General features: G+C 60.3%; 1 protein-coding gene across 22 annotated transcripts in view; it reads right to left on the bottom strand.

The window, feature by feature from the left end:
* MACF1 (microtubule actin crosslinking factor 1) overlaps positions 1 to 21,777 on the bottom strand; it is a 156,918-nt gene that overhangs the window by 22,848 nt on the left and 112,293 nt on the right. For 16 of the 22 annotated variants that reach the window (XM_075438203.1, XM_075438205.1, XM_075438208.1 and 13 more), the window contains 13 exons: positions 12,119 to 12,280; positions 11,802 to 11,972; positions 10,696 to 10,862; positions 9,755 to 9,914; positions 8,998 to 9,324; positions 8,345 to 8,429; positions 7,220 to 7,461; positions 6,878 to 7,084; positions 5,231 to 5,350; positions 4,026 to 4,133; positions 3,436 to 3,654; positions 2,643 to 2,846; positions 513 to 744 (listed from right to left, as the gene is read on the bottom strand). In XM_075438203.1, coding sequence (XP_075294318.1) covers positions 513 to 744; positions 2,643 to 2,846; positions 3,436 to 3,654; positions 4,026 to 4,133; positions 5,231 to 5,350; positions 6,878 to 7,084; positions 7,220 to 7,461; positions 8,345 to 8,429; positions 8,998 to 9,324; positions 9,755 to 9,914; positions 10,696 to 10,862; positions 11,802 to 11,972; positions 12,119 to 12,280 — 2,404 coding nt within the window. The remainder of the gene's footprint in view (positions 1 to 512; positions 745 to 2,642; positions 2,847 to 3,435; positions 3,655 to 4,025; positions 4,134 to 5,230; positions 5,351 to 6,877; positions 7,085 to 7,219; positions 7,462 to 8,344; positions 8,430 to 8,997; positions 9,325 to 9,754; positions 9,915 to 10,695; positions 10,863 to 11,801; positions 11,973 to 12,118; positions 12,281 to 21,777) is intronic. The other 6 variants (XM_075438210.1, XM_075438213.1, XM_075438209.1 and 3 more) reach the window with 1 other exon arrangement.

Raw genomic sequence — 21,777 nt, 5'->3', positions numbered from 1 at the left:
TCAGCGCAAATTTGCCCATGCACCCTCCTCCAACGAACCTCTGTTCTGGCCACCTCTAGCGTGAAGGCTACGCTCGCTCAGTCCATGAGCTGGCTGTTGAGCTGCCAAGAAAGGTGCCCATTAGTGCCCATCGTGTTGACGGGCCTTTTTGTGCTGGGGATGTTCCTCCCCTCTGTTGGATGCTGAATCGACACCAACAAATCATTGCACGGGGGCCAGAGACAGCTCAGGGCAACGGCTCAGCTCGGTTGAGCTGAAACCTCTGCCTGGGGAGCCACAAATACTTCTTTCTCCTCTGCCTGATACCACCCTGCCTGCCCCAGATGGAAGCAGGCACCAGATATCTGTGTGCAGAGGACTCATCCTTCTTCCTAAGGCCAGAAGACCCTCTGCAACACACCCCTGGGACACCAAAGCCTCCCCCATGGTGATGGAGCCATGGTTTGGGTAGGAGAAGCTAAGCAGTGCTACCAGCCCAGCCAGCACCTCCTGCTAAATCCACCCTGAGATACCTTTTGCCGCCAGGTCCTTGTCCGTTCCCTGCGATCGCCCGATCAGCTCTTCCCCACGGCGTTTCAGAGCCTCGAAGGAGGGCTGCAGCTTCTCCAGCTCCACCGTGGCGTTTTTGTTCTCGCTGATGCACTCCCGGATCTTCTCGACCTCGGCGGGGATGAGGGGCGGCACGCGCAGGCGGGAGGACAGCGTCTCCAGCGTCTCCAGCATGGGCTCGATCTTGTCGTGGAACTGGAGAAGAGCAAGGCCGTTAGGGCAGGCTGAGCTTCAGCAACGCCGCATCGCTCCCTGCGTGCGCAACAGCCCTTAGAGCTGCACCCAGCGGCCTCGCGGAGAGGACAACCACTGCCTGCGACAGCAATGGAGCCCGCAGCCTCCTGTCCACGCCTGCCTCTGCTTTCCTCCGCTGCCAGCGGCTCCGGGCTGCGCCAGCTCAACCCATACGTCAGCCGCACGGAGCCGGCAGAGCCCACTGCGAACCAAACACGGCAGCGACTCGGCACCATATCCAGCCCTACAGAATTCACGTTTTCGACCGCTGTCCCGCGTCTTGCAGGCAGGCAGCGCGGCAAGAAAACCCAGCCCCGGCTGCTCGAGCGCCCGTGCGAAGACGCCGCTGGAGAAGCGCCCGTGTTTGGTGCTGACGGCAATCTCCGCTCAGTGCAGCGGCAGCAAGAAAATCACCCCGGCAGGGCCAGCGGGAGATGGTGGAAGGCTGCATGCACACGGGGAAGAGCGAGGTGCCGCGGAGCTGGGGGCTTCAACAAAAGCAGAACCAGAAAGCCAAGAGGGAGAGAGGAAGGGGGTACAGCAGGGTTTATTATTATGATTTTTTTTAAAAAAGAAAAATCAGCTTTGGCCTTAAAGGTCCCAAACCATCTCTGCTGGTGAGAGGGACAGCTCAGCACTCCGGCTGCCAGCTCCGGTCCCTCTCCGCGGGACACCAGCGTCAGCGTTCGCCGGGTCCCGGGCTCTGACGGCAGAGAGGAGAGGGGCTCCGGGTGCAAAGCTGCTCAGGGCACGCTGGCTCGGCCAACAAGCAGGAGCAAACCGGCACGGCCAGCTAGAGCAGAAAGCTCTGTGCATCGGCGTGACCCGCCCCGAAAGCAAAACCCCTGCTTTGCAGGAAGCATTCCCAGCAGAAGCTGGCCACGGATGCGACTGGGCGGCAACGCAACGAAAGCCATCTCAGAAACGTGATCTCAGGCCCCCAGAGTTAATTTTTAAGCACGTTCCGCTGAGCTGTGCACGGACCAGAAATCAAAGTCGGGGTGTGAAACAGAATCAGCCCAAAGAAAGAGCGTAAAGGAACGTCTGTGGTGGTGGGGCTTACCTCCGTGATCTGCAATGGTGGGGCGCAGTCAACACAAGAATGAAATGGGACCATGTGGGGAGGACGGGCACAGGCAGCAACACACACAGACAACACATTCCACAATGGGAGTGAGAGATGAGACAGGAGGGGGGTGTGGGGGGAAAAACTCGGAGTTAATACAAGTGCAAACCAAGAGAAGTGACTACACAATACAGGAATAAAAAAATAAACACCCAGACATGACAGAAAACCAACAGTGCTACGGTAACACGGGGTGAAACAAAACCTAGCCGGGGTCATAAACCCTCAGCAGCAGAAACTCTTCACCCGCGTTCCGGACTCCAGCACCTACAGCCTCGGCCCTTCCTTTCACGTCTCTGCTCCGGCAGTCACCGACCTTGCTGGGGGATGCCCAGAGCCCGGAGACGACCGCTAACTCTCCCATACGAAGGACCCCGTGGCCGTTCACTGCACACACAGCTTATCAGAAATGAGACTTATCTCTCCAAGCCCTTTCAAGAGGCTCTCCGGGCCCTTCCGACCTTGGGTGGGTGCCAAAACAGCCCCTTTGAACGAGCATCATTATTGAGGCTGTAAAAATTTATGACCCTATTTACTACGTCAGGATTCCAACGCCTTCTCCTTCGCTTTCGCAGCCAGCGCTGAGCCCCAGGAAACTACCCCGGAGGGGTCTGACCACGCTGTGCCCTACAAAGGGTTTTACAACCGCAGAATAAAACCGCATTTCAAAGCGGGTGGCTTCCCCGGGGGACTGTGAGAAGGTGGCTCTCGGCTCCTTCGCACCCCAGCGTACCTGGGTGGACTGCGAGACGGCTTCGTCGAGCGCGAGAGCCCGCTGGCACACCTCCTCCTTGATTCTGGCATACATGGCCTCAGCCGCCGAGTATTTTTTCTGCACCATCTCCCCTTCCTCGGGGTTGAGGTCCTTGAGCTGCGGTCCGATCTTCAGCAGCTTGTCAATATGAGGCTTATGTTCTGCAATGGACTCCCTCAGTTGCTAGGAAATAGAGGGGAAAAAACCACGTTTGTTCAGAAATCTGTCGAGAGCCGCTGCCTATTTATTTCACACGACACTCCCAGAGCAGCGACTGTATCTGGTGGTGAACTCACACCGTGGATTTCTTGACCCAGCATCTGCCAAGCACATGGCGCTTGGCTCTTCCTAACATGGCTACGGCTCAGCAGGCGCCGGCACAGCGCCCGGCACGGGGCCTTCCCTGGGCACGGCCGGCTCCCGACCCTCCCCACAGCCCCACGGGGGACAGCACCGAGAAAACTCGCTTGGCAGCGCTCTACCCTAAAAGCACAACGTGGTTCTCCCCGCCACGATCAGGCAGGAGATCCGAAGGCAGCCAGGCTCCCGCGGGTGCAATCTGTGTTTTAGTAAGAAGTGCTCCAACCTAACTAGCGATTTCCACACGGTACGCTCACGGCACGCTTGTATTGCATCCCCAGAAAGAAGAAAATGGGGAAAAAAAATCAGAAAAAATGAAGAAAAAAGGTGCTCTCGCCCCTGCGAGCGCCGCGCCTCTGTTTAAGGCAGAGGAACCGATGGTGCGGGAGACGCCGCCGCCGCGTCCTCTTACCCTCATGTCCTCCTGCTGCTGCTTGAGCTGCTCGTGATCGATGGCCGGAGGGGGCAGCTGGGAGATGAGGGCTTGCGTCTCCTCGATCCAGGGGTTCAGCTCCTCGTAGGTCTCCCAGAACTGGTTGACCAGGACCTGGGCGCGCTCCAGGCGGGCGTAGCGCTCCGAGTTGAGCTGGCTGATGGTTTCGTACTGCTGCACCAGGGACTCGGTTTTCTCCTTAAAAAAACAAGAAAAGAGGGAGGAGGGTTACAGCGAGGGGTGCGAGAGGGCCCAGGAAAAGCGCCAGCCGCACGCCGCGAGCTGGAAGAGCCGAGGTGCCTTTGGTGGCCCTTCCACGTGCGCAGGCTGTAATTCCAATTAAAGCAGCCTCAAAAATCTCCACTCTCCCCCCCTCCGCATCCCCAAACACTGCAATAAAAATATGCAATAAAGGAGAGTAATAAATGCAAAGAGTTCTGCTGCCACTGGTGGGAATTGTTAAAGATGGAGTCATTTTAAACTACTTCAGCCTGTGCAGGAGCTGAGCCTTCGCCCCTCTCCCCTCCGTCTCCCCCCCCCGTCGTAGTAAATGGCAGCGGGAGGCTCACCTGGAGAACAGCTTTCTGTTCCTCCCCGCACGTCCCAAAGATCTCGTTGCGCTGGCTGAACAGCTCATCCATGGAGTCTTTGTGCCGAATAATGTCGATGGAAAAAGCCTGTAAAAGGTCCAAGGAATCAGAGCTGAGCCCAACCTCTCCCCCCAGCCCGTCCACGGGATCCCCCTGCCCGCACCAGCCGTAGCAGGCAGCAGAGCTCAGCGCAGCAGAGACCACGCAAAACTCAGCACAAGCGTCCTGCGGCACACTGAAAATCTGGCTGAACACGCAGACTATGGCATGTTTTTCTCATGACTCATCTACATCAACCTTTCTCTTTCCAAGGCCCGAAAACAGCTCTTAAAACACCGTATCAGTCCACTTCCATAGCCAGGGTCTTCACCGGAGGAAAAGCTCCACCGTGCATTCGTCAGCGAACACGTTAACCCCCTAAACGCCGCTCTCCAGAACTGCGTCTGCCAATAACTTTGCCATTCCCCAGGTCCACGCGATTAACCGCAGGAAGCCAAGCTGAGCTCAATTTAACTTAATGCTCGACGGTTCAGCCCCCCTCCCTTATAACAATGTCTTATTTTTCTTTTTTTTTTTTTAAATCCAATAAGCCTGTACGCTGCTCCGATTGCCGAGGCTGGGAAGGGAAGAAAAGGGCCGTTTATTTAAAGTGCACGTTCTTTCAGGCATGAGCTCATCTCAAAGATATAAAAAAAACCCCCCAGCGTCTCTTTGTTCCACGTCTGGCTGCCGGGAGGGAAAGGAGAAGTCCCCCACTGCAAGGAACAATGAGCAAAAAGCAAATGTAAAAGCACCCTCATTAATCAATATATACATTTCTCCAAACCCTTCCCGCTGCCAGCGTCTGCGGGGCCCGGGCAGAGATTGCTCCGGCGGCCATGGGGAAAGCGGCTCTCGAGGGGAGTCCGGGCAGGAGCACCCACCCAGCCCGGAACACCCGCACAAAGGTTTTGGCTCCTGCAAAGGGCCAGGAGGTTTCTCCCTTCGGAATCCCACCACCCCATTTCTCTCAATCCTCTTTCTTCCTTCCTCTTTCCTTTTACTTACCAAGGACAAGTGCTGCGTCTCTCCCAGTGCTCCGGGCTCGGCGTCACAAACCCCAGGACCCTCTCCAGGGTACAGTCACCCCCCGCAACCCCCAGCCCATCACCCACCCCGCACCCCGGCAGCGAGTGCGCACCCACCTTCTGCACCTGCAGCTGGGCCGTCGTCTGGTCCTGCTCCAGGCGGATGGGGCCGAGAGCCATCAGCTTCCGCTTGGTCTCAGCCACCCAGGCCAGCTCCGTGTCGGCCGCCTGCTCGTACTGGCAGAGGGGAGAGGACGGGCAGCCCGGTCAGCGGCGGGCAGCCGGGATGGAGCACGCGGCAAGATGGGGACGGTGGGAGGCATGGGGGGACCCAGCAGGACGGACGTCTTGCCGGGGTGTGTGGAGGCGGGGAGGAGGAGGGGACACTGGGGTGGGCGCAGGTTTCTGACTCCGTGCTCCCATCCCGCGGCTGCTTTCGGGGCACAGAGCATCACCGCAGCGCTCAGCATCACGGGCGCTCAGCGCAGCCGCCTCTCCGCACGCCCTCCCCACCCGCAAGGAGAGGGACACAGAGCTCAACACAACTGTCAGTACAGGCTGGGGCGGACCTGCTGGGGAGCAGCTCTGTGGAGAGGGACTGGGAGTGCTGGGGGACGACAGGGTGACCATGAGCCAGCAGCGTGCCCTGGCTGCCAAGAAAGCCAATGGTCTCCTGGGGTGCATTCAGAGGAGTGTGGGCAGCAGGGCGAGGGAGGTTCTCCTCCCCCTCTGCTCTACCCTGGGGAGGCCCCATCTGCAGTGCTGTGTCCAGTTCTGGGCTCCCCAGTTCAAGAAACATGAGGAGCTACTGGAGAGAGTCCAGCGGAGGGCTACGAGGATGAGGAGGGGACTGGAGCATCTCTGCTATGAGGAGAGGCTGAGGGAGCTGGGCTTGTTCAGCCTGGAGAAGAGAAGGCTGAGAGGGGACCTTAGAAATGCCTCTAAATATCTGCAGGGTGGGGGTCAGGAGGATGGGGCCAGACTCTTTCCAGTGGTGCCCAGCAACAGGACAAGGGGCAACGGGCACAAACGGAAGCAGAGGAAGCTCCAGCTGAACCCGAGGAAGAACTTCTTCCCTCTGAGGGTGACGGAGCCCTGGCCCAGGCTGCCCAGAGGGGCTGTGGAGTCTCCTTCTCTGGAGATATTCCAGCCCCGCCTGGACGCGGTGCTGTGCAGCCTGCTCTGGGTGACCCTGCTTGGGCAGGGGGTTGGGCTGGGGGACCCACAGAGGGCCCTGCCAACCCCTGCCAGGCTGGGATTCTGTGATTCTGTTTTGCTCACACGTTCAGCTTCGTGGAATCAGCACTCGAAGCCAGCCTGGGCAGTTATTCACAGCCTCCAGCCCGCACAGAACAAGCCTTTTTTGTGAGGACTGTTCGCCTGGAATAAATCCCCACGCTATCATAACAGGGGATGACGTTTTTCCAGGCTTGAAAGTCACCTGTCATCAGTTTTACACCATCGACTTCACCCAGGCAAGCAAAAGCCTGCGGGCAGGATAAGGCAGCACTGCCCCGGGAGCCTCGGAGTCATCTTACCCAAACCACCCGCATCGGGACGGGTCAGAAACCAGGCTCACTACCACGCGCTGCTGGTGGGGCCCGTCCATTTCCTGGCATTCCCGACGGGATTCGGCCCTCCCGTTGGGACATGCTCGCTATCCCGACTGCCGCCGTCGTGCTGCGTGGGCTGGAGCGGTGCCAAGCGGCTCGCTCCTGCTCCGCCGAGAACCCCCACCAGCCTCCGGCGTGGTTATTAAATTACCTGTTGAGACCTCTGAATAGCAGCGTCGATCTCCTCCACCCTCTGCTTGACGGTGTCGCTGACCAGCTTGTAGCGCTCGTTGGTGTCCGACACGAGCTTGTCCAGCCCTTCGCGGGCTCGCCAGGGAACCAGCTCCAGGAGAGCTCGGCTCACCTCGTTCACCGTGTCCAGGATCAGCCTGTGCTCCATCACCTCCTTCTTCAGCTCCTGTGGAAGGCACCCATGGACACGTGTCCTCCTCAGCGCTCCGTGGGTGATGTCCCTCTCAAAACAAGCAAGCAACCCCCTGCCAGCTCCCAGCCCGGTGTCCCCATCCCTGGGTTCTGCTCTGCCAGCCCCCACCTTTTGTCTCTGCTGGAACTGGGGGATCTGCTCGCCGGCGGGGGACTGGGCCCCGCTGGAAGCCAGCTCGTCCTCCACTTTGCTCATCCAGCCGGTGAGCTCCTCGTGCGTGGACTGGAACTTGGTGGCCAGCTGCCGAGCCTGCTCCAGCGTGCGTAGCGCCTTGGAGCTGGCGGCAGTGATGTCCGAATAGCGGGTCTTAATCCCATCCAGCTTCTCCTGGATCAGCAACACCTCCTCCCCTGCGAGACAGCAGCAGGGGGCAATGATGGGGGGGCTGAGGGAAGGTTTAAGCAGCCACCTGTCCTGTGTCCCCCCTCCATTTTAAACAGCTCATTTCAGTCTCATTTTTCTCTCTACCAATGCAACTTTGCAGCCTATTCTTACAGCCAGGAAGCCACTCAGAGCTGACGTTTTCTACCACCCAGCGTAACGTCCACCTCCTCCCCGGAACGCGATGGAAGCGTGCAGCAGAGCCCGGCTTTGCCACAAGCCCCAAAGCCACCACCACTCAGTTCTCAACTAACGTCTCACAGCTCCAGCAAAAAAGGCCCAGTTCGCTCTTTCCTCCTCTTTCTGAGAGGACAAGAAACCGCGAGCCAAATTCTTTGTCATCGCTCTTCCTGCTACGCGGCTCCCCCAAGGACAGAGGTCTGCACATCTGCTCCGAGCCCACCACATCTGAAGGAAACGCATCGCCCCGACCTCTCTTCCCACTCATAAACACAAACTCACGCCCACGTGGCAACAGCAACAACTGCTCGGTATGGGAAAGCAGTATTAGGCAGGGCCGCGTGTATTTTTAACCTCTTTTCATGTGATTTAGCAGCTGGCTGCAACGAGCAGACCCTCCCTCGCGTCGCAGGGCTGCTCCGCGCTGAGCGTCACCACCCCGGCGCGGGGAATCACCCGCTCACGGCGCTGCGAGGCTGGGACTCGGGATTTACTGAGCTGGAGCGCCTGCGGCTTGGCACCCAGGTCTGGATGCACAACAGCTACTTTTGGGGTATCCGAAAGGAAACGAGACCTGAGGGAGAACAGCCTCCTCGGAACCACGCATCGCTGCAGAGCGCGGACGTCCCAGACCCCCGCGGCGGCCAGAGCGCGCCCAGCTCCTCGTGTTACCTGTGGTTTGCTTCAGCAGAGCTTGCCCGTTTCTAATGGCTTGGTCCACGTTCTTCTTCCTGTTCACAATCTCCTCGTTCAAAGCCTGGAGACCAAAGCAAATCGGGGTTACCCTTCAGATCCGATACTTGGCCAGTCCACCTCCTCCTGCTATGGGACTTACTGGGACTTCTGGGCCCCAAAGGCTCAAATCTGAGAGCACACCCACCCCAACCCGTTGGATATGCATCACCGAAGAACTTGCCCATGAATTAGACATAACCTCACTCTACAAAAGAGCCCGCATGGCTCCCGGGGAGCGGAAGCAGACGGCTTCCTCGGTGGCCAGCCTGGCTTGGAAAACCAACCGGGCTTTTCAAGCTCTCATTCTTGGAAACAGCATCCAGCTTTCTACAGACACGGGGTGGCCAAGCTTGCTCAGACATTGTTCACAAAGCAAATGAATCATTTGAAGTTTCCCCCTTGGGAAACCCATTTTTGGGGCCACGATTATTGTTTTTAAAACACGAAATCTCTTTATGCTTCTCCAAGCCTAGAAGAGAACCAGCAGCGGAACAAGCTTTGCAAAATTCAAGTCAGACCAGAAACCAAAATAAAAACAGATAAATGCAAGCAAATAAACAACATAAACATGGAAGAAAAATGGAAAATACCAGCTGGTCAGCATGCTGCTTCTGCAGGACGTCCCGTTTGTAATCCTTTACGGATACCGAGCCGAGCTTGTCCTCGACCTCAGCCAGCCAGTTGAGCACTTCCACCTCCTCCTCCCCAAAGAGCCTGGCGTTCGCCAGCGCCTGAGCCAGCAGCGCTGCCTTCCGGCAGCCCCGGTCGCGGACCTCGCCGTAGCGGGTCTGCAGAGAGTCTAGCTTCTCTGCCAGCAGCCTGCGCTCGGCGGCACAGCTCAGGGAGGAGAGGGACTGCCCGACACCGACCGCCCGAGACACGTCGGCCGCGTGGCTCTCTATCTCTTCCTCTAGAGCCTGAATGGCGGGAGGATAAAATGGACAACAGAAAGGAAAAATGAGTGAAAAAAATGGATACGAAAAGCAAACGTAAAAGGGGAAACAGAAACAATGGGTGCAACTGAAGGAATGAAGGAGGCGTGAAACCCACCCATGAACGGGCAAATTGCATCAAAATAAAAAAGGTTTAAAAGAATCATGGGAACAGGGATGGTTTTTCTATCCAGAGCCAGACACACTCGCCGTGAGGTGCAAAGACACCAGCTGAGCATTTACCCACCGTGGTGGGTTAGGGTTTGCAGCCTTCTCTGTACATCAAGCAGCCTGGATAACTCCTCCGATACTTGTTTGTGCCAAAACCCCCCTCGCCATGGCGGACAAGACCACCTGAGTGGGACCCGACACCGACCACCTCCATCCGCAGCTCCCGTTCGCGCCCGGGTCCTACCTTGTGCCGACTGATCTGCTGCTGGATTTTGGCAGTCTGGGTACCGATGGGCTCAGAGTTGGCCAGTTTCTTCTCTGTCACCGACAGCCAGTCCGACACGGGCTCCGTGGTTTCGTGGAACTGCTTTGCCAGGACCAAGATGTCCTCCAGCTGCTTCTGCCTGGAGTAAGGAATAAAACACTGAGGAGCAGCTTCAAGTATTAGGGAGAGGGAACCAAAGCTGCCCTGTTCAGAGTCAGGTGAGACACCGTGTCAGGCAAGCTGCAAAAGCAAAGACAAAAATCAACACGGAGAAACTGCAAAATCAGCTTTTTCCTGCAGCTGTGCCTTTAGGGTCCAGTTTATCCCCCGGGAAGGCAGCAGCAAGGCTCCCTCGTTGTGCTGCTTTTCTTCCATTCCTACCACTAGCTCGGAGATCCTCCGACCCGCTCAGCTTGTGGCCGGGCTCTCGGTGTCTCAGAGCCGCTGAGCTTCTGTTCAAAGACAGCCCGGCACCGGCACAAGCCCTAGACGGACCGTCCGCCTAGTTGGCAGTGATTTAAAACACTGGGAGGTCACATCTGGCCCTCAGAAGTGACACTCTAACCTCAGATATTAGCTTCTGTAGCAACGAGCGGCTCATAAACGAGATGCAGGCAGCAGAAAGGTGTCAACAGGATGTTGCTGCTCAAGCTGAACGCTAACGCTTAAAGGAATAAAAATAACATCCATCCCCTGCAGGGAATTTATTTAATCCGAGCTCTTCCCTGCCATTGTCAACCACCGCTATCAACCTCAGCTCCCAAACAGGCTTTGATTTCTCCTGTTTTCCAGCTGTTTCCATGTTTCCAGGATGTATCTGCGCAGCGATCCCCGCCCGTCGTAACCCCAAGCTCCGGGGCACCGCGAATCGCCGGACGAGCTCGCCCCGTGGCTTTGGCCGGCGGGACGGAGCCTCTCACCTGCCGGCCGCCCTGCCCAGCAGCCCTGCCCAGCGCCGCTCCAGGCTCTCCAGCTGGCTCACGATCTTCTCCCGGTCCCCGGGCTCGGCCGCCTGCGCGATCCTCCCGCCCTCCGCCTGGATCATCTCAACGGTGGCTTTGCGATCGTCCAGGAGTCGCTGGAGCAGCTTTAGCAGCAGCAGTGAGACAAAGGAGGATGGAAGTCACCAGATTGGACCAGCAGAACCTCTTCAGGCCCTCAGAGATAGCAAATCTCTAATTGTGGCTGAAAACCACCGTAAGCACGGGGCTGAGACTGCAGCCAGCTCGGCGGGACAGCCTCTGCCATCAAAACCAGTTCAAAAAGTAATAATAATAATATAATAATATGCTTTAACTTTTGGCGAGCCCTGAAGTGGTCAGGCAGCTGGACTAGAAGATCACTGCAGGTCCCTTCCAACTGAAATATTCTCTTCTATTCTAAAAGAGATTCTTCTTGCCAGAGAAGTTGTCAGAGGCTTCCCCATCACCCCCGCAAACTTATCAAGATCAAATTTTTACCTTTCACTTCAAATAAATTTCGTCTTGGAAGTCTCAATATGTTGGACCAAGCCTCGGTAAGAATTCATTTCAGAGATGTTTTACCATGACCACACTTGAACCTTCACCCGCCTGCTCGCAAGGGCAGGCGCCGACCCAGGCTGTTATCTCTGCAAACACCGGCACGCCTCGGGTCGGCTCTTGCATTCCTCTTGTCCAAATACCCCAACCGGTACCCACAACGCCAGCTTGCTCCCGACGCAGCAGAATTAACCCGCACAAACAAAACTCCGGGCTGGAAAAACACGGCCAACCAGCAAAACCAGCAGCAGACTTGAAGAGACAGTGGGACAAGAAAGTGACGCTGGTGGTTTAGACGATGGAGATAGCGAGCGCGGGCAAATGAGCTGCCTGGTTATTACGTTACGATGTGGAGAACCAGCAGATCCACCGGGAAAGCAGCAGGCTGGTGGACATCTCAGCTATGCCTTATCTGTTACAGCTGGACCCCCAAAATATTGTCTGTCTGTCTGTCTGTCCAGAGCTTCCCCACCCATCGAGCCAACTGTTGCCCCGTGCTCGCTCACCTTCTGCTCCTGGATCTGGGCTTTCACCACCTTGTACTCCGCCGAGGGAGGTTTCTGGTTGGAGATGAGCTCCTCGGTGTCTGCCAGCCAGCTCAGCAGTGGCTCCAGGGCATCCTGAAACTTCCCGCAGTGCAACAGGGCCTCTTGCAGCTGAGCAACTCTCTGGGCCACCTGCACCCAAAACACAACCCCGTCGCGTGGTCAGGCTGGTGATGCATCGACGCCGGAGCCTCAGCTCCCTCTTGATGACCCCCTTCTTCTACCAGACCCCAACGGGGCCGAGAGAAACCAGTTACAGCCCCTCCCCACGCTCTCACCTTCTTGTTGAGGGTGTTCCAGCGGGTGTTGATTTCTTCCATGTCATGCTCCAGCCCTTGGACGTCACAGTTTTTCCCGGCGCTTTGGATGAGTCCTTGACCAACTCCATTGACTTGCTGTAGCTTTAGCTGGAGAGGATCCACTTGCTCCTTCTGGAACAGCTGGGGATGGGAAGGGTGGGAGAGAAAAGGTATTTATAACCCGTGAGCTGCTCTCACAGCCCCTCCACCACTCAACAGCTACAACAGGCTTTCGTCTCCCGAGAAGATGCCGCAGCTCCTTGCACTGATTTCATGAGAGTTGTGCAAGTTTGTCTCAACTCCTCCCTCGCCTTGACCCAGTAACACAGATGTCGCAGGCATTCGCTAGCGTGGAGCACAGCTCGGGATCTCCACTCATCCACCTCTGCTTTTAAACGAGCAAATCCCCCTTTTCCAAGCACTGGAGGGGGGTGGAGAGAGCAAATCGGGGAAGAAATGAGAGCATCGGCTCTGGTCAGCCACCAGATTGGGAAATCACGCTCCCGGGGAAAAACCCAAAGCAATTCTCACAGCGACGTTATTGAGAACGGAGACCTGACATCACACCAGTTCTGTTAACCACGAAATTACAGACACCGAGGAGCTAGCCGGATTTCGAAAGACAAAGGCAATAGGCAATTAACGCGCTAGTCGTTTACCGCACCGCCTCTTTGGCATGGTCCTGCCCGGGAATCCTGTGGGGAAAAGCTTTTTTAAACCAAAAAAGATGCGATAGGGAAGGGGGAGGAGAGCGAATGAAGCTCCCCATTGTAAAGAGAGGCAGCAGGGAGAATCCTGTTTCCGCACGGGAGATAAGCGCTCTTTATCCGAGCTGCGGATCTGCCGTAAGCACCCGCTGACATGGTCGCCCAGGCACCGTCCCTCTCCGGCACTGCCAGGGTGGCCGCACAGCCCGGTCCCGAGGGACAAGCCTGAGCCTTCCCCATGGGAAACAGCACAAGCCCCCCCAGAAAGAGCAGGGAGTCCTTCTTTGCTTACTGCGGTCCCTGGGAGCACGAGCCCACCCGGAGCACAGGCCACCCCGCACCCAGCGCTGGATGGGACCAGAGCCCTCGGCCCTGTCACAGCGTTTTCCCTTTGGAAAGCGGAGGGGACGGCAGCCAGACGCCCGCTTTCCCCCGTGCACCTCCTCCTCGCGTGCCCGAGAGCACACGGACATCGGCGACATCGAAAAACCCCCACTCGGACGCAAGCTCCCTCCTAGCAGAGCAGCGGCTCGTGGATGGCACAGCTCTCCGGACCCGGCAACCGCTTTGCCTCCGAAGGAAGGAGCCTCCCTCTCTGGAGATATTCCAACCCCCCTGGACGCGGTGCTGTGCCCCCTGCTCTGGGTGACCCTGCTTGGGCAGGGGGTTGTGCTGGGGGACCCACAGAGGGCCCTGCCAACCCCGAACATTCTGTGATTCTGTGGAACACCAGGCAAAAAACCCCCAAACACACAAAATCCCCCCCCAAACGCACCAGCAAAGTTCCCAGCCTGAGCTAAAGGATCTGCCTTGACTTTCTCTGCCCCATTTCCAAAGGCCAAGCGACTCCTTCCCGTCGCAGCTCCACTGCTCGAGGGCAGGGAGGTATCACTCCGGGACACGACGCGAAGGGTGTGCTGGCAGACACTGTCCAGAGCCGTTTGCTCAGGGGGGGGAATTCTGCCACGATTATAAGAAATAAATGGTGACATGAAATCACCGATTCCCCGGCCGCTCCTCCCGTCACTGGTTATATATGGAGGGGCTGGTCCAGCAGCCAGACCCACAAACGGACCAGGCTGATAAGTCCAGCACGCCGGGCTGGGTCCGAGCCCTCCGCACGCGGCACAAAGTCTGGAGCTTCGAGGGTGGGGGGAGCCCAGCAGCAAACCCGGCCAGCGGAGCAGGATTCCTGCAACGCAGGGACCCGAGAGCGCGACGCTGCGCAGGGCTCGTTACAAAGCCAACCACGCTGACGGCCTGAGGAGCGAGCGCGTCCAACACGCTTGTTTTTCTCCGCTCATGCAAGATTCCAGCGATTTAGTTCATTAACCTCCCTGTGACTCAGCTTCGAGACAAAATATTTAACGTGCACCCTTTGCGGGGCAGAGCGAGGTGTCCTGCCCAGGCGCAGCGGCTGGACAGACATCTTGGCGAGCAGAAGGACATCTGCTCCGCCACACCTCCTCCTCCTCCTTGCTCCCAGAAGCGCTTCCCAAAGCATCCCCTGGCTTTCTGCTTCCCTCATCGGCGTTCCTTAACCCCGCCGCTGCCGGACGCCGAGCCCGGCCCCGCGCTGGGCAGAACCGGCAGCACCCAGGCATCACCTCGCTGCGCACCCGGAGCTGCCAAGGCTCGAGCAACGCCGGAGCCCGGCGAGGGTTTCTGGGGTTAACGACCAGAGAGATGCTGCAGGTAAAATAAGGGTCCCACCAGCAAGGACACACCGACCCCAAAGCAGTGAGCTTCAGGCAACCGACGTACATCGGCCAGAACCCGCTGGCTCTTCCTCCTCGCCAAGGTCCACGGCGGGCACCCCAGCCCGTGCTCACACCGACCCCCCCCGCACGAAAGCATCTCCCCAAGCCCCTCCACGCGCGTTTCTCAAACGGGCGGCACGGCCCAGCGGACGAGGAACCGCTACCGAAAAGGGATTTTCGGCGCTGACTGATTTCTGACGGCTCCTTAGTGATATTTCTCCTAATCCGGACAGCACTCGGCTGTGGGAACTCCACCACCGAGGTCTCTCCAGGCGAAAGCCACGGGCAGGGCACGGCAAAGCAAATCCCCACATGCCAGCGAGAATCCGAGCCCCTTCCCACGCGCGTTCAGAGCCTCAGCACCTTATTGCTCACTTCACAAGCCACAGAGAGCAGCGGCTGCGCAGGACAGGGATTATCTGCACTTAATTTGTTTTACAGGATTCTCTCTTCTGATGTATTTTCTGCTTCACAGACGGAAACCACCCCGCCAGGATTGAGCGAGGTTTTTCTGTAGTCTGTGATTTACATCTGAGTGACCACAACGCACTTGAACAAGCCAAAAAACTTTAAGACAATAGTTTAGGTCACCGAGCAGTGATAGTTTTTTGCCTCTCCTACTTAGAAAACCACACAATTCCCTCCCCCCAGCTTTTTCCCTGCCAAATTCAAGCCAAACTCCGGAGGGCAAAGGCTTGCTCTGAACCCCGAGCCCCGCAGATCGTGGCCGTGCGTTGCCGCGTGGGCTCCCGTCTCCCACCCACCCCTCCAGCGCAAAATAAAGCGATTTCTGCGCCCGAAACCCCGTCTGCGAGCGCCTGAGCGACAAATACCTCGTTATCTGGAACGAATCCATCTGGTAGAGCGGGAGGCCCTTCTGCGAGGAGCGCGGTGCTGGGAGGTCCCTCCATGCCCGCGGGCACCTCTCCCTCGCTGGGTGCTGGGGAAGGGGCACCCCCGCGGCTGGGGGGACGGAGGGTCCCCCCCGGCACGGCCCCGGGGAGGGTCTGTGCGGTGGGTGCCGTGGTGGAGGGTGCACCCGGCAGCTCTGGGGTGGTGGGTCCCTCCGGGGGGGGTGAGAAGGCAGAGGGGGGACCCTCCTCCGTGCCCGGCAGCGTGGAGGCACTGTCCCAAGCTGCCACCTCTGCCACAGGCACTCTGGCAATGGCGTCATCCTCCAAAGCCGGCGCTTCGGTGGATAGGTGTTCCAGGACGGGCGGCACAACCATGCTGGCAAAGTCATCTGTAGTCTCCAAGGCCACTACCAGTGGCACAGGGCCACCCCCGAGGTCCCTGACACTGGAGACGAGCGGGTTGGCTGCTCGTGATGGCACAGTGGCAACAGGCACATCAGCAAATGGAGGTGGGGCATCCAGAAGCTCTTCCACCACCAAGGGCATGGCAGTAGTGGTGGCATCTGGAGGTGGGTGCTCAATACATGGTTCCTCAGCATCCACGGGAGGATCCCCAGCAGCTGGTGGTATCTCCTGAGCCTGGGGCTCTGGGACAGCCACATCCCCTGGTGCTGGTGGGTCAGCTGGAGCAGAAAGCCCCCCGACATCCCATGGGATGGCATCAGGAGCAGGCTGCCCCACAACAGGCGACATGCTGGGAAGCTCTTCTGGGGCAGCCGGGCTGGAAGCACGCGGGACCCCCTCACCCAGCCCCACGGTACGGCACTGTGCCGCTGGCCGGTCCTCCCAGCCGCAGGCAAACAGCAAGTCCAGGTCTCCCGGTTGCAGGATGGCTGCCAGTACCTCCCCGCCTGTGACAGCCACCTCCACAGTGGACTCCTCAGCATGGGCAGCGCCTTCCAGAGCCAGGCCCTGGCCCAGAGGAACTGTTTCCCATGGGAGGTCCTCAACAGGCGCTGAGGACGTTGTTGGAGCCTCGGAGCCCGGCTCTGATGCAGAGCCAGTGTGGAAAGGTGTCAGAGAACCACGGTGATCATCCCCACTTTCTGCCAGACGAGTCTGGCCCTCAGCTCCATCACTCTCTGATCCCACATCTGTGGCTTCACCCTCAGAAACCAGTTCTGGGACATCCCAGTTGGTGAGCTCAGTCCTTCCAGGCAGAAGGTGATGGGTCCTGAATGGATCCGTCCCCTCCATGTCAGCCTTGTTGTGCTGCAGGGGAGACCCCAGCTCCTCCGTCACAGTGTTGGGAGCTGGGGGCTGGCAGGGGGACAGCCCAGCCAGGGACACTCGGCCAGGACAGGTCTCCTCGGGAAGCTGCGGTGTTTCACCGTCAGGGACCAGCAAGTCTCGGTTATCTTCAGCCCACCCCACCGGCGCGCTGGGGTAACCAGCTCCCTCCAAGCCAGAAGCTGGCCACGCGCCTGTCTCGGGAGAGGACATCCCACCAGCCACCAGCACTGCCACCATGTAACTGTCCACGAGCTCCAGGCCCACCGACGGGTCAGGTTCACCCTCCGCTCCCAGCGCCGGAGAGCACTGCCGGAGGGAGCCCGGCCCTGCCGTGGCCACAGGGCTGGGTGAGGCCCCTCCATCCGAGTCCGTCGGGGTGACGGCCAAGGTGTCCCTTTCCGAGAAGGGCTCTGTCGCCGGCTCCAGCGTACTCAGCACCTGCGAGCTGCAGGTGACATCAAAGTCCTCCAGGTCCGACACGACGGCAGAGTCCGAAGCGCTGATGTCCAGCGGGGCCCTGTGCCGACACGCTTCGACTGCCGCCCCGGCCAGTTTGGCCAAATCTGGGTCCAGCCCCTCTGAGTCCGTCGGGGAGACTCGAACCTCCAGGCAGCCGGGGATGGCCCCATCACCCTCATCCTCGTTCAGGCACTGCTCTTCCAGCTCCAGGAACATCTGCACAGAGTCTGTATCGGACAACTCGGGTCCCGCAGCGCTGGCCGAGTGCTCCGAAGCTGGAGCACAGTCCTCAGCCTCGCACTGCACGGCCGCGTCCTCGGTACGGCACACGCTGCCGGCGAGGGGGCTGCCGGCACCCCCCGGAGACACGCAGCACCTGGAGGTCCCCGGGCTGGGGGCCGAGCCGTCCGCCGGAGCAGCAAATTGTTCCCTTTCTTCAGAAATATCTGCCAAGCAACAGCTCTTCTCCTCTGCCACCAGAACAGCCTTTCCTCTCTCCGACAGCGTCGCCTCCTCCCACTCCTCCATCATCACCCAGCGCTCGTCCTCCTCAAATCTCAGCTCAGACTCCGTTTTCTCCCTGAGATTGGAGGTAATGAGAATATCCAGTCCCGCATCCAGCAGCTCTTCACTAAGGCACGGAGAGAGGTTGACGTTCTCCACCGTACAGTCCGACTCGGAGGCCTCCAGGGTCTCCTGGTGCCCATCGCTGAGGCTTCCCTTGATGAAATTCTTCCTGGCTCGCGGCCAGGTGGCACTGGGGAGCCGCCGAGCCCTGGCCAGGTCCCCAACGCGACCACGGCCATCACCAGCGTTCAGCAGCGGCTGGCGTTCATCCCGGGGTCCGCCGTAGCCGTCCACGCTGAACTGCTTGGCCGTCAGAGTTTCCGCCGTGCCAGATGACTTGGAGACGTGCTCCAAGGTGAGAGACTCCGACATGGGCTCACCGTGGTCGGGCTGGTCCGGGTGCTCGGTCAGCATGGCGCTCGACTCCCGCCTATCCCGCAAGGAAGGGTTGGAGGCTCCCGCTTCCGACACCTCGCTGAGCGAAGCCCCCATCCTTTCCGCGAATTCGGTGAAGTTTGGCGGCATGAAGGATTTCCACGACCGCCGGTTGACGTTCTCCTTCCTCTCGGGGTTCGGTCGTCTCCTTGGTGGAGCTGGCGCTGGCTTGGAGACGTCACTGCTGAGCTTCAGCGCGTCGAAGATGACTCGCTCGTCCAACTTCTTGGTTTCCGGCGCCCGGGACTCGAAGGCATTGGCAGCTCCCAGAGTCCCATTGCTGGATATGGTGCTGCCGTCCCCCTTGCCGAGGGTGCTCTTGGAAAGCTGGTTGAGCTTCGATCCCTGATCGATTTGCTCGTTAATTCTCATCGTGTCGTATATCGACCTCTGGGGCACGTAGCAATCCTCTATATAGCCATCCTCCTCCTCGCCCTTCCCCAGGCAAGTGCGGTTCTGCCGTAAACAGTCTGGCCGGCTCAGTGGTTTGCCCATGCTCTCGTCCTTACGGATGACGAAACCGTCCCGGCAACCTTTCGCCCGCCACCGCAGGAAGCATCACACGGCCAGCAGGTCCCAAACCCGCCGTGGCAGACCCCAACCCCAAAGCACCGACGCTACGGGGACGGGAGGGCGCGCCGGCAGCGCCGCGCCGGCTCAGCAGCCCGACCGGCGGTCCCGAGCAGCGAAAAAACCCATCTCATCCCCCCGACCCCGCTAAAAAACCCCCATCCATCAGCAAAAAAACCATCCAAATCCGACGGCTTCGATAAAATATTCCCAATATCCGTTTGCGACGGAAACGGCGGAAGAGTTTGAAGCTCTTAAATTATCCCGTCCGTCCTTCTTTAGTAACAAAGGCACTGCTTGTCCCGGCTGCTCACGTATCGCAGCCCGAGCGGCGAGCGGCTCCTCGCATTTTCTGCCCAGCTCCGCGTCCCGTGGAAGTCCAGCTGGTCTGAATTAGCCTCTCCCCCCGACTCTCGTGTTTTCGTTTGAACGGAGCTTGTCAGCGGATACTCGGGCGAGTTTAAACACAGGAAGTTCTTCATTCAGGGCAAGCTCGGGAGGTTTCCTGTCTCGAAAACATGATGGCATTGTCGGTCCCGTCACCCCGCCGCGACGCCCGGAGCCACCCAGGGCCACCGGACCCCCAAAATCCAGCCGGGAGCCACGCAGTCCCGCGGCGGTGGAGGAGGAAGGCTGCTGGCTCCTCGCTTTTTTTTTTTCTCTTTCTCCCCAGGAGGAAAAAAAAAATGGCTATAAAACGCATCCAAAAATGGCAAGGGGACGGAGCGGCTCGAAATCCCCCAAGTTGCCGGGAGCCGGCGGGGGGGACGGGGAGCAGCCGTGGCCGGAGACTGCTGCTGCTTCTTCCTCCTCCTCCTCCCGGCCCCGCTCGCACTAACTTTCCCGGCGGCCGGTGATGGGCTGCGGCGGCTCCGCGCCGCCGGCGGGCCCGGCCATGGCGGGGGGGGGGGGGGCGGCGGGGGCCGGTCCCCGCGGCGAGGGGGGGGACCGGAGCGGGGGAGGTGGGACACCCAGGCGACCCGCAGCACTCCCCTTCCTTCCCCGCCGCTCTCGCCCCTTTTGTGCGCGGCTCAGCGGCCGGGCCGGGGGCGGGGGGGTCCGCGTCGCCCCCGCGGGGAGCCCCCGGCCGGCGCGGCGGGATGCATGGCGCGCCCGGGCCGCTGCCTGCCTTCCTCCCTCCTCCTCCTCCTCTTCCTCCGCCGCCGCCCGCTCGCCTTCCCGCCGGCGGAACAAAGGGCCGAGCCGCGCAGGCCGCCGCACGCCCCGGCCCCGCCGCCGCTCGCCGCCAGCACCGGGCTCCCGCCGAGCTGCCAGCCCCGGCGGAGGGCGGGCGGGGAGGGGGCGGCGCCGCGGGGCGAGGGGCGGGGCGAGCGGCGGGACCGCCCAATCCCCGGGCACCGCCCCCTCCCCGGGCACCGCCCCCTCCCCGGGCACCGCCCCCTCCGCGGGCACCGCGGCCCCTTCCACCCCTGCGCCCCCCCCCCCCCCCTCACCGCGGCCGGGTCCGGGGACACCGGAGCCCGACCCGGGGTAGGGGGGGGGGGTCTCCGTGCCAGCGGCGGCCCGGGCCTGGCCCCTTCCCCGCCCCGCCGGGGCTGGCCCCTCCCCCGGGGGGGGGGCGGTAGCCCCCGACAAAGAGCAGCAACGCCCTGGCTCGGCGGCAGCCCCGGCCCCCCCCCACCCCCCGGCACCGGCCCCGCCGAGCCGCGCTCCCCGGCCCTTTGTCCGCCCCCGAGACGGCGGATTACAGCGCTGCCGAGCCCCGCGATGCGGGGGGGGGGGGGGGGGGGGGGGGGGGGGCTGGTTCCACCCCCCCCGGGCCTCCTCACGCCCACCCCTGCACAAAGAACCGAATTATTGAATCACCAAAAAAAACCCCCACAACCCACCCCAAAACCCCCAAAGTGTCATTTTTGCCTTCGCCGAAGCCGCATCGCTCCGCCAGCGCTCCCCAACCGCTCTGCCAAAACCCCCCCCCGCAACTTCCCCCCGCACGCCGCGGCCCCCAGCTCCCAAAAAAACATCAATATTTGCAGCCCCGGCTCCGGGTCAGCACCCCGCTCCCCTCCTCCGTCACCGCCTTTTCTGCCCCCCGACCCCTCGGCTTTGGGGAGATGGGGAAGGTTGGGGGCAGAAGCCGCGGGGCTGGGGGGAGGCAGCCCCAGCGCGTGAATCGCGGCGGCGAAGCGATGCTGCGGGGAGTCACAGACTTGGGAAAAGAGAGAAAACAGGAGGGCTGGAAGCAGCCTCCACGCATCTCCAAGCAACAGCCCGCCCTGCCAGCCGCCCTGCCTGCTGCTTCGGGGACGGATTCCGGCAGCGGGATAAAAATACGAGGGGCCAGGCAGGTGCTTCACGCAGAAAAGGGCGAGCTGCGCGCCCCGGTAGTGCCGGTGCCGGGAGATGGTGACCCTGGTTGGCGCTTGGCCGTGCCACAGCTGCCCCAGAAGCCTTCCTGCCCAGCCGTGGCCATGCCGCAGCCGAGAGGCTGAAGCCAAGGAGGAGATGAAAAGTCTGATTTTTTGGGGGGGACGCGCTGCAGGTGCCTCCTGTCCCTGAAAACGCCAGGGCTGGGCCAAGGTCGTGGCATGGCTGTGGTGGGAGCCCAGCTTCCCCGTCCCCAAGGCCTCGCACCCTTCGTCCCTGCGTGCCCTGGCACCAACCGCGTTCCCCTTCGGAGAGACGGGAACGGACGTTTTGGGGAAGAGGGTGCAGGGCTGCGGGGGAGAAACGCCCGTTAAACGGCCCCAAGCGCTCGGCGGGGCTGGCCACACGCCGGGACGTCTTTGGAAACTCCATTTCCATCCTTAAACACCACCGAGGAAAGGAGCGGGAGGTGGGGAGGGAGCGGGGAACTGGGAAGGGGGGATGAGCAGCCCCCCCAGCCCCTTTGCCCAGCCATGACTGTCCCTCCTCGTCCCCCCGCGCTCTCCCAGACGGACAGACGGACGCTCAGGGCTGGCCCTGCAGCCTGCTCCGGCCCCAGCTGCCAACACCGCAAGAGCGTCCCAAAGCCCCAGTTTCGATCCCTG

The sequence above is a fragment of the Opisthocomus hoazin genome, chromosome 17 (assembly GCF_030867145.1).
Source record: "Opisthocomus hoazin isolate bOpiHoa1 chromosome 17, bOpiHoa1.hap1, whole genome shotgun sequence".
NCBI classification, from domain to species: domain Eukaryota; kingdom Metazoa; phylum Chordata; class Aves; order Opisthocomiformes; family Opisthocomidae; genus Opisthocomus; species Opisthocomus hoazin.
This window is presented reverse-complemented; position numbering and strand designations above follow the sequence as displayed.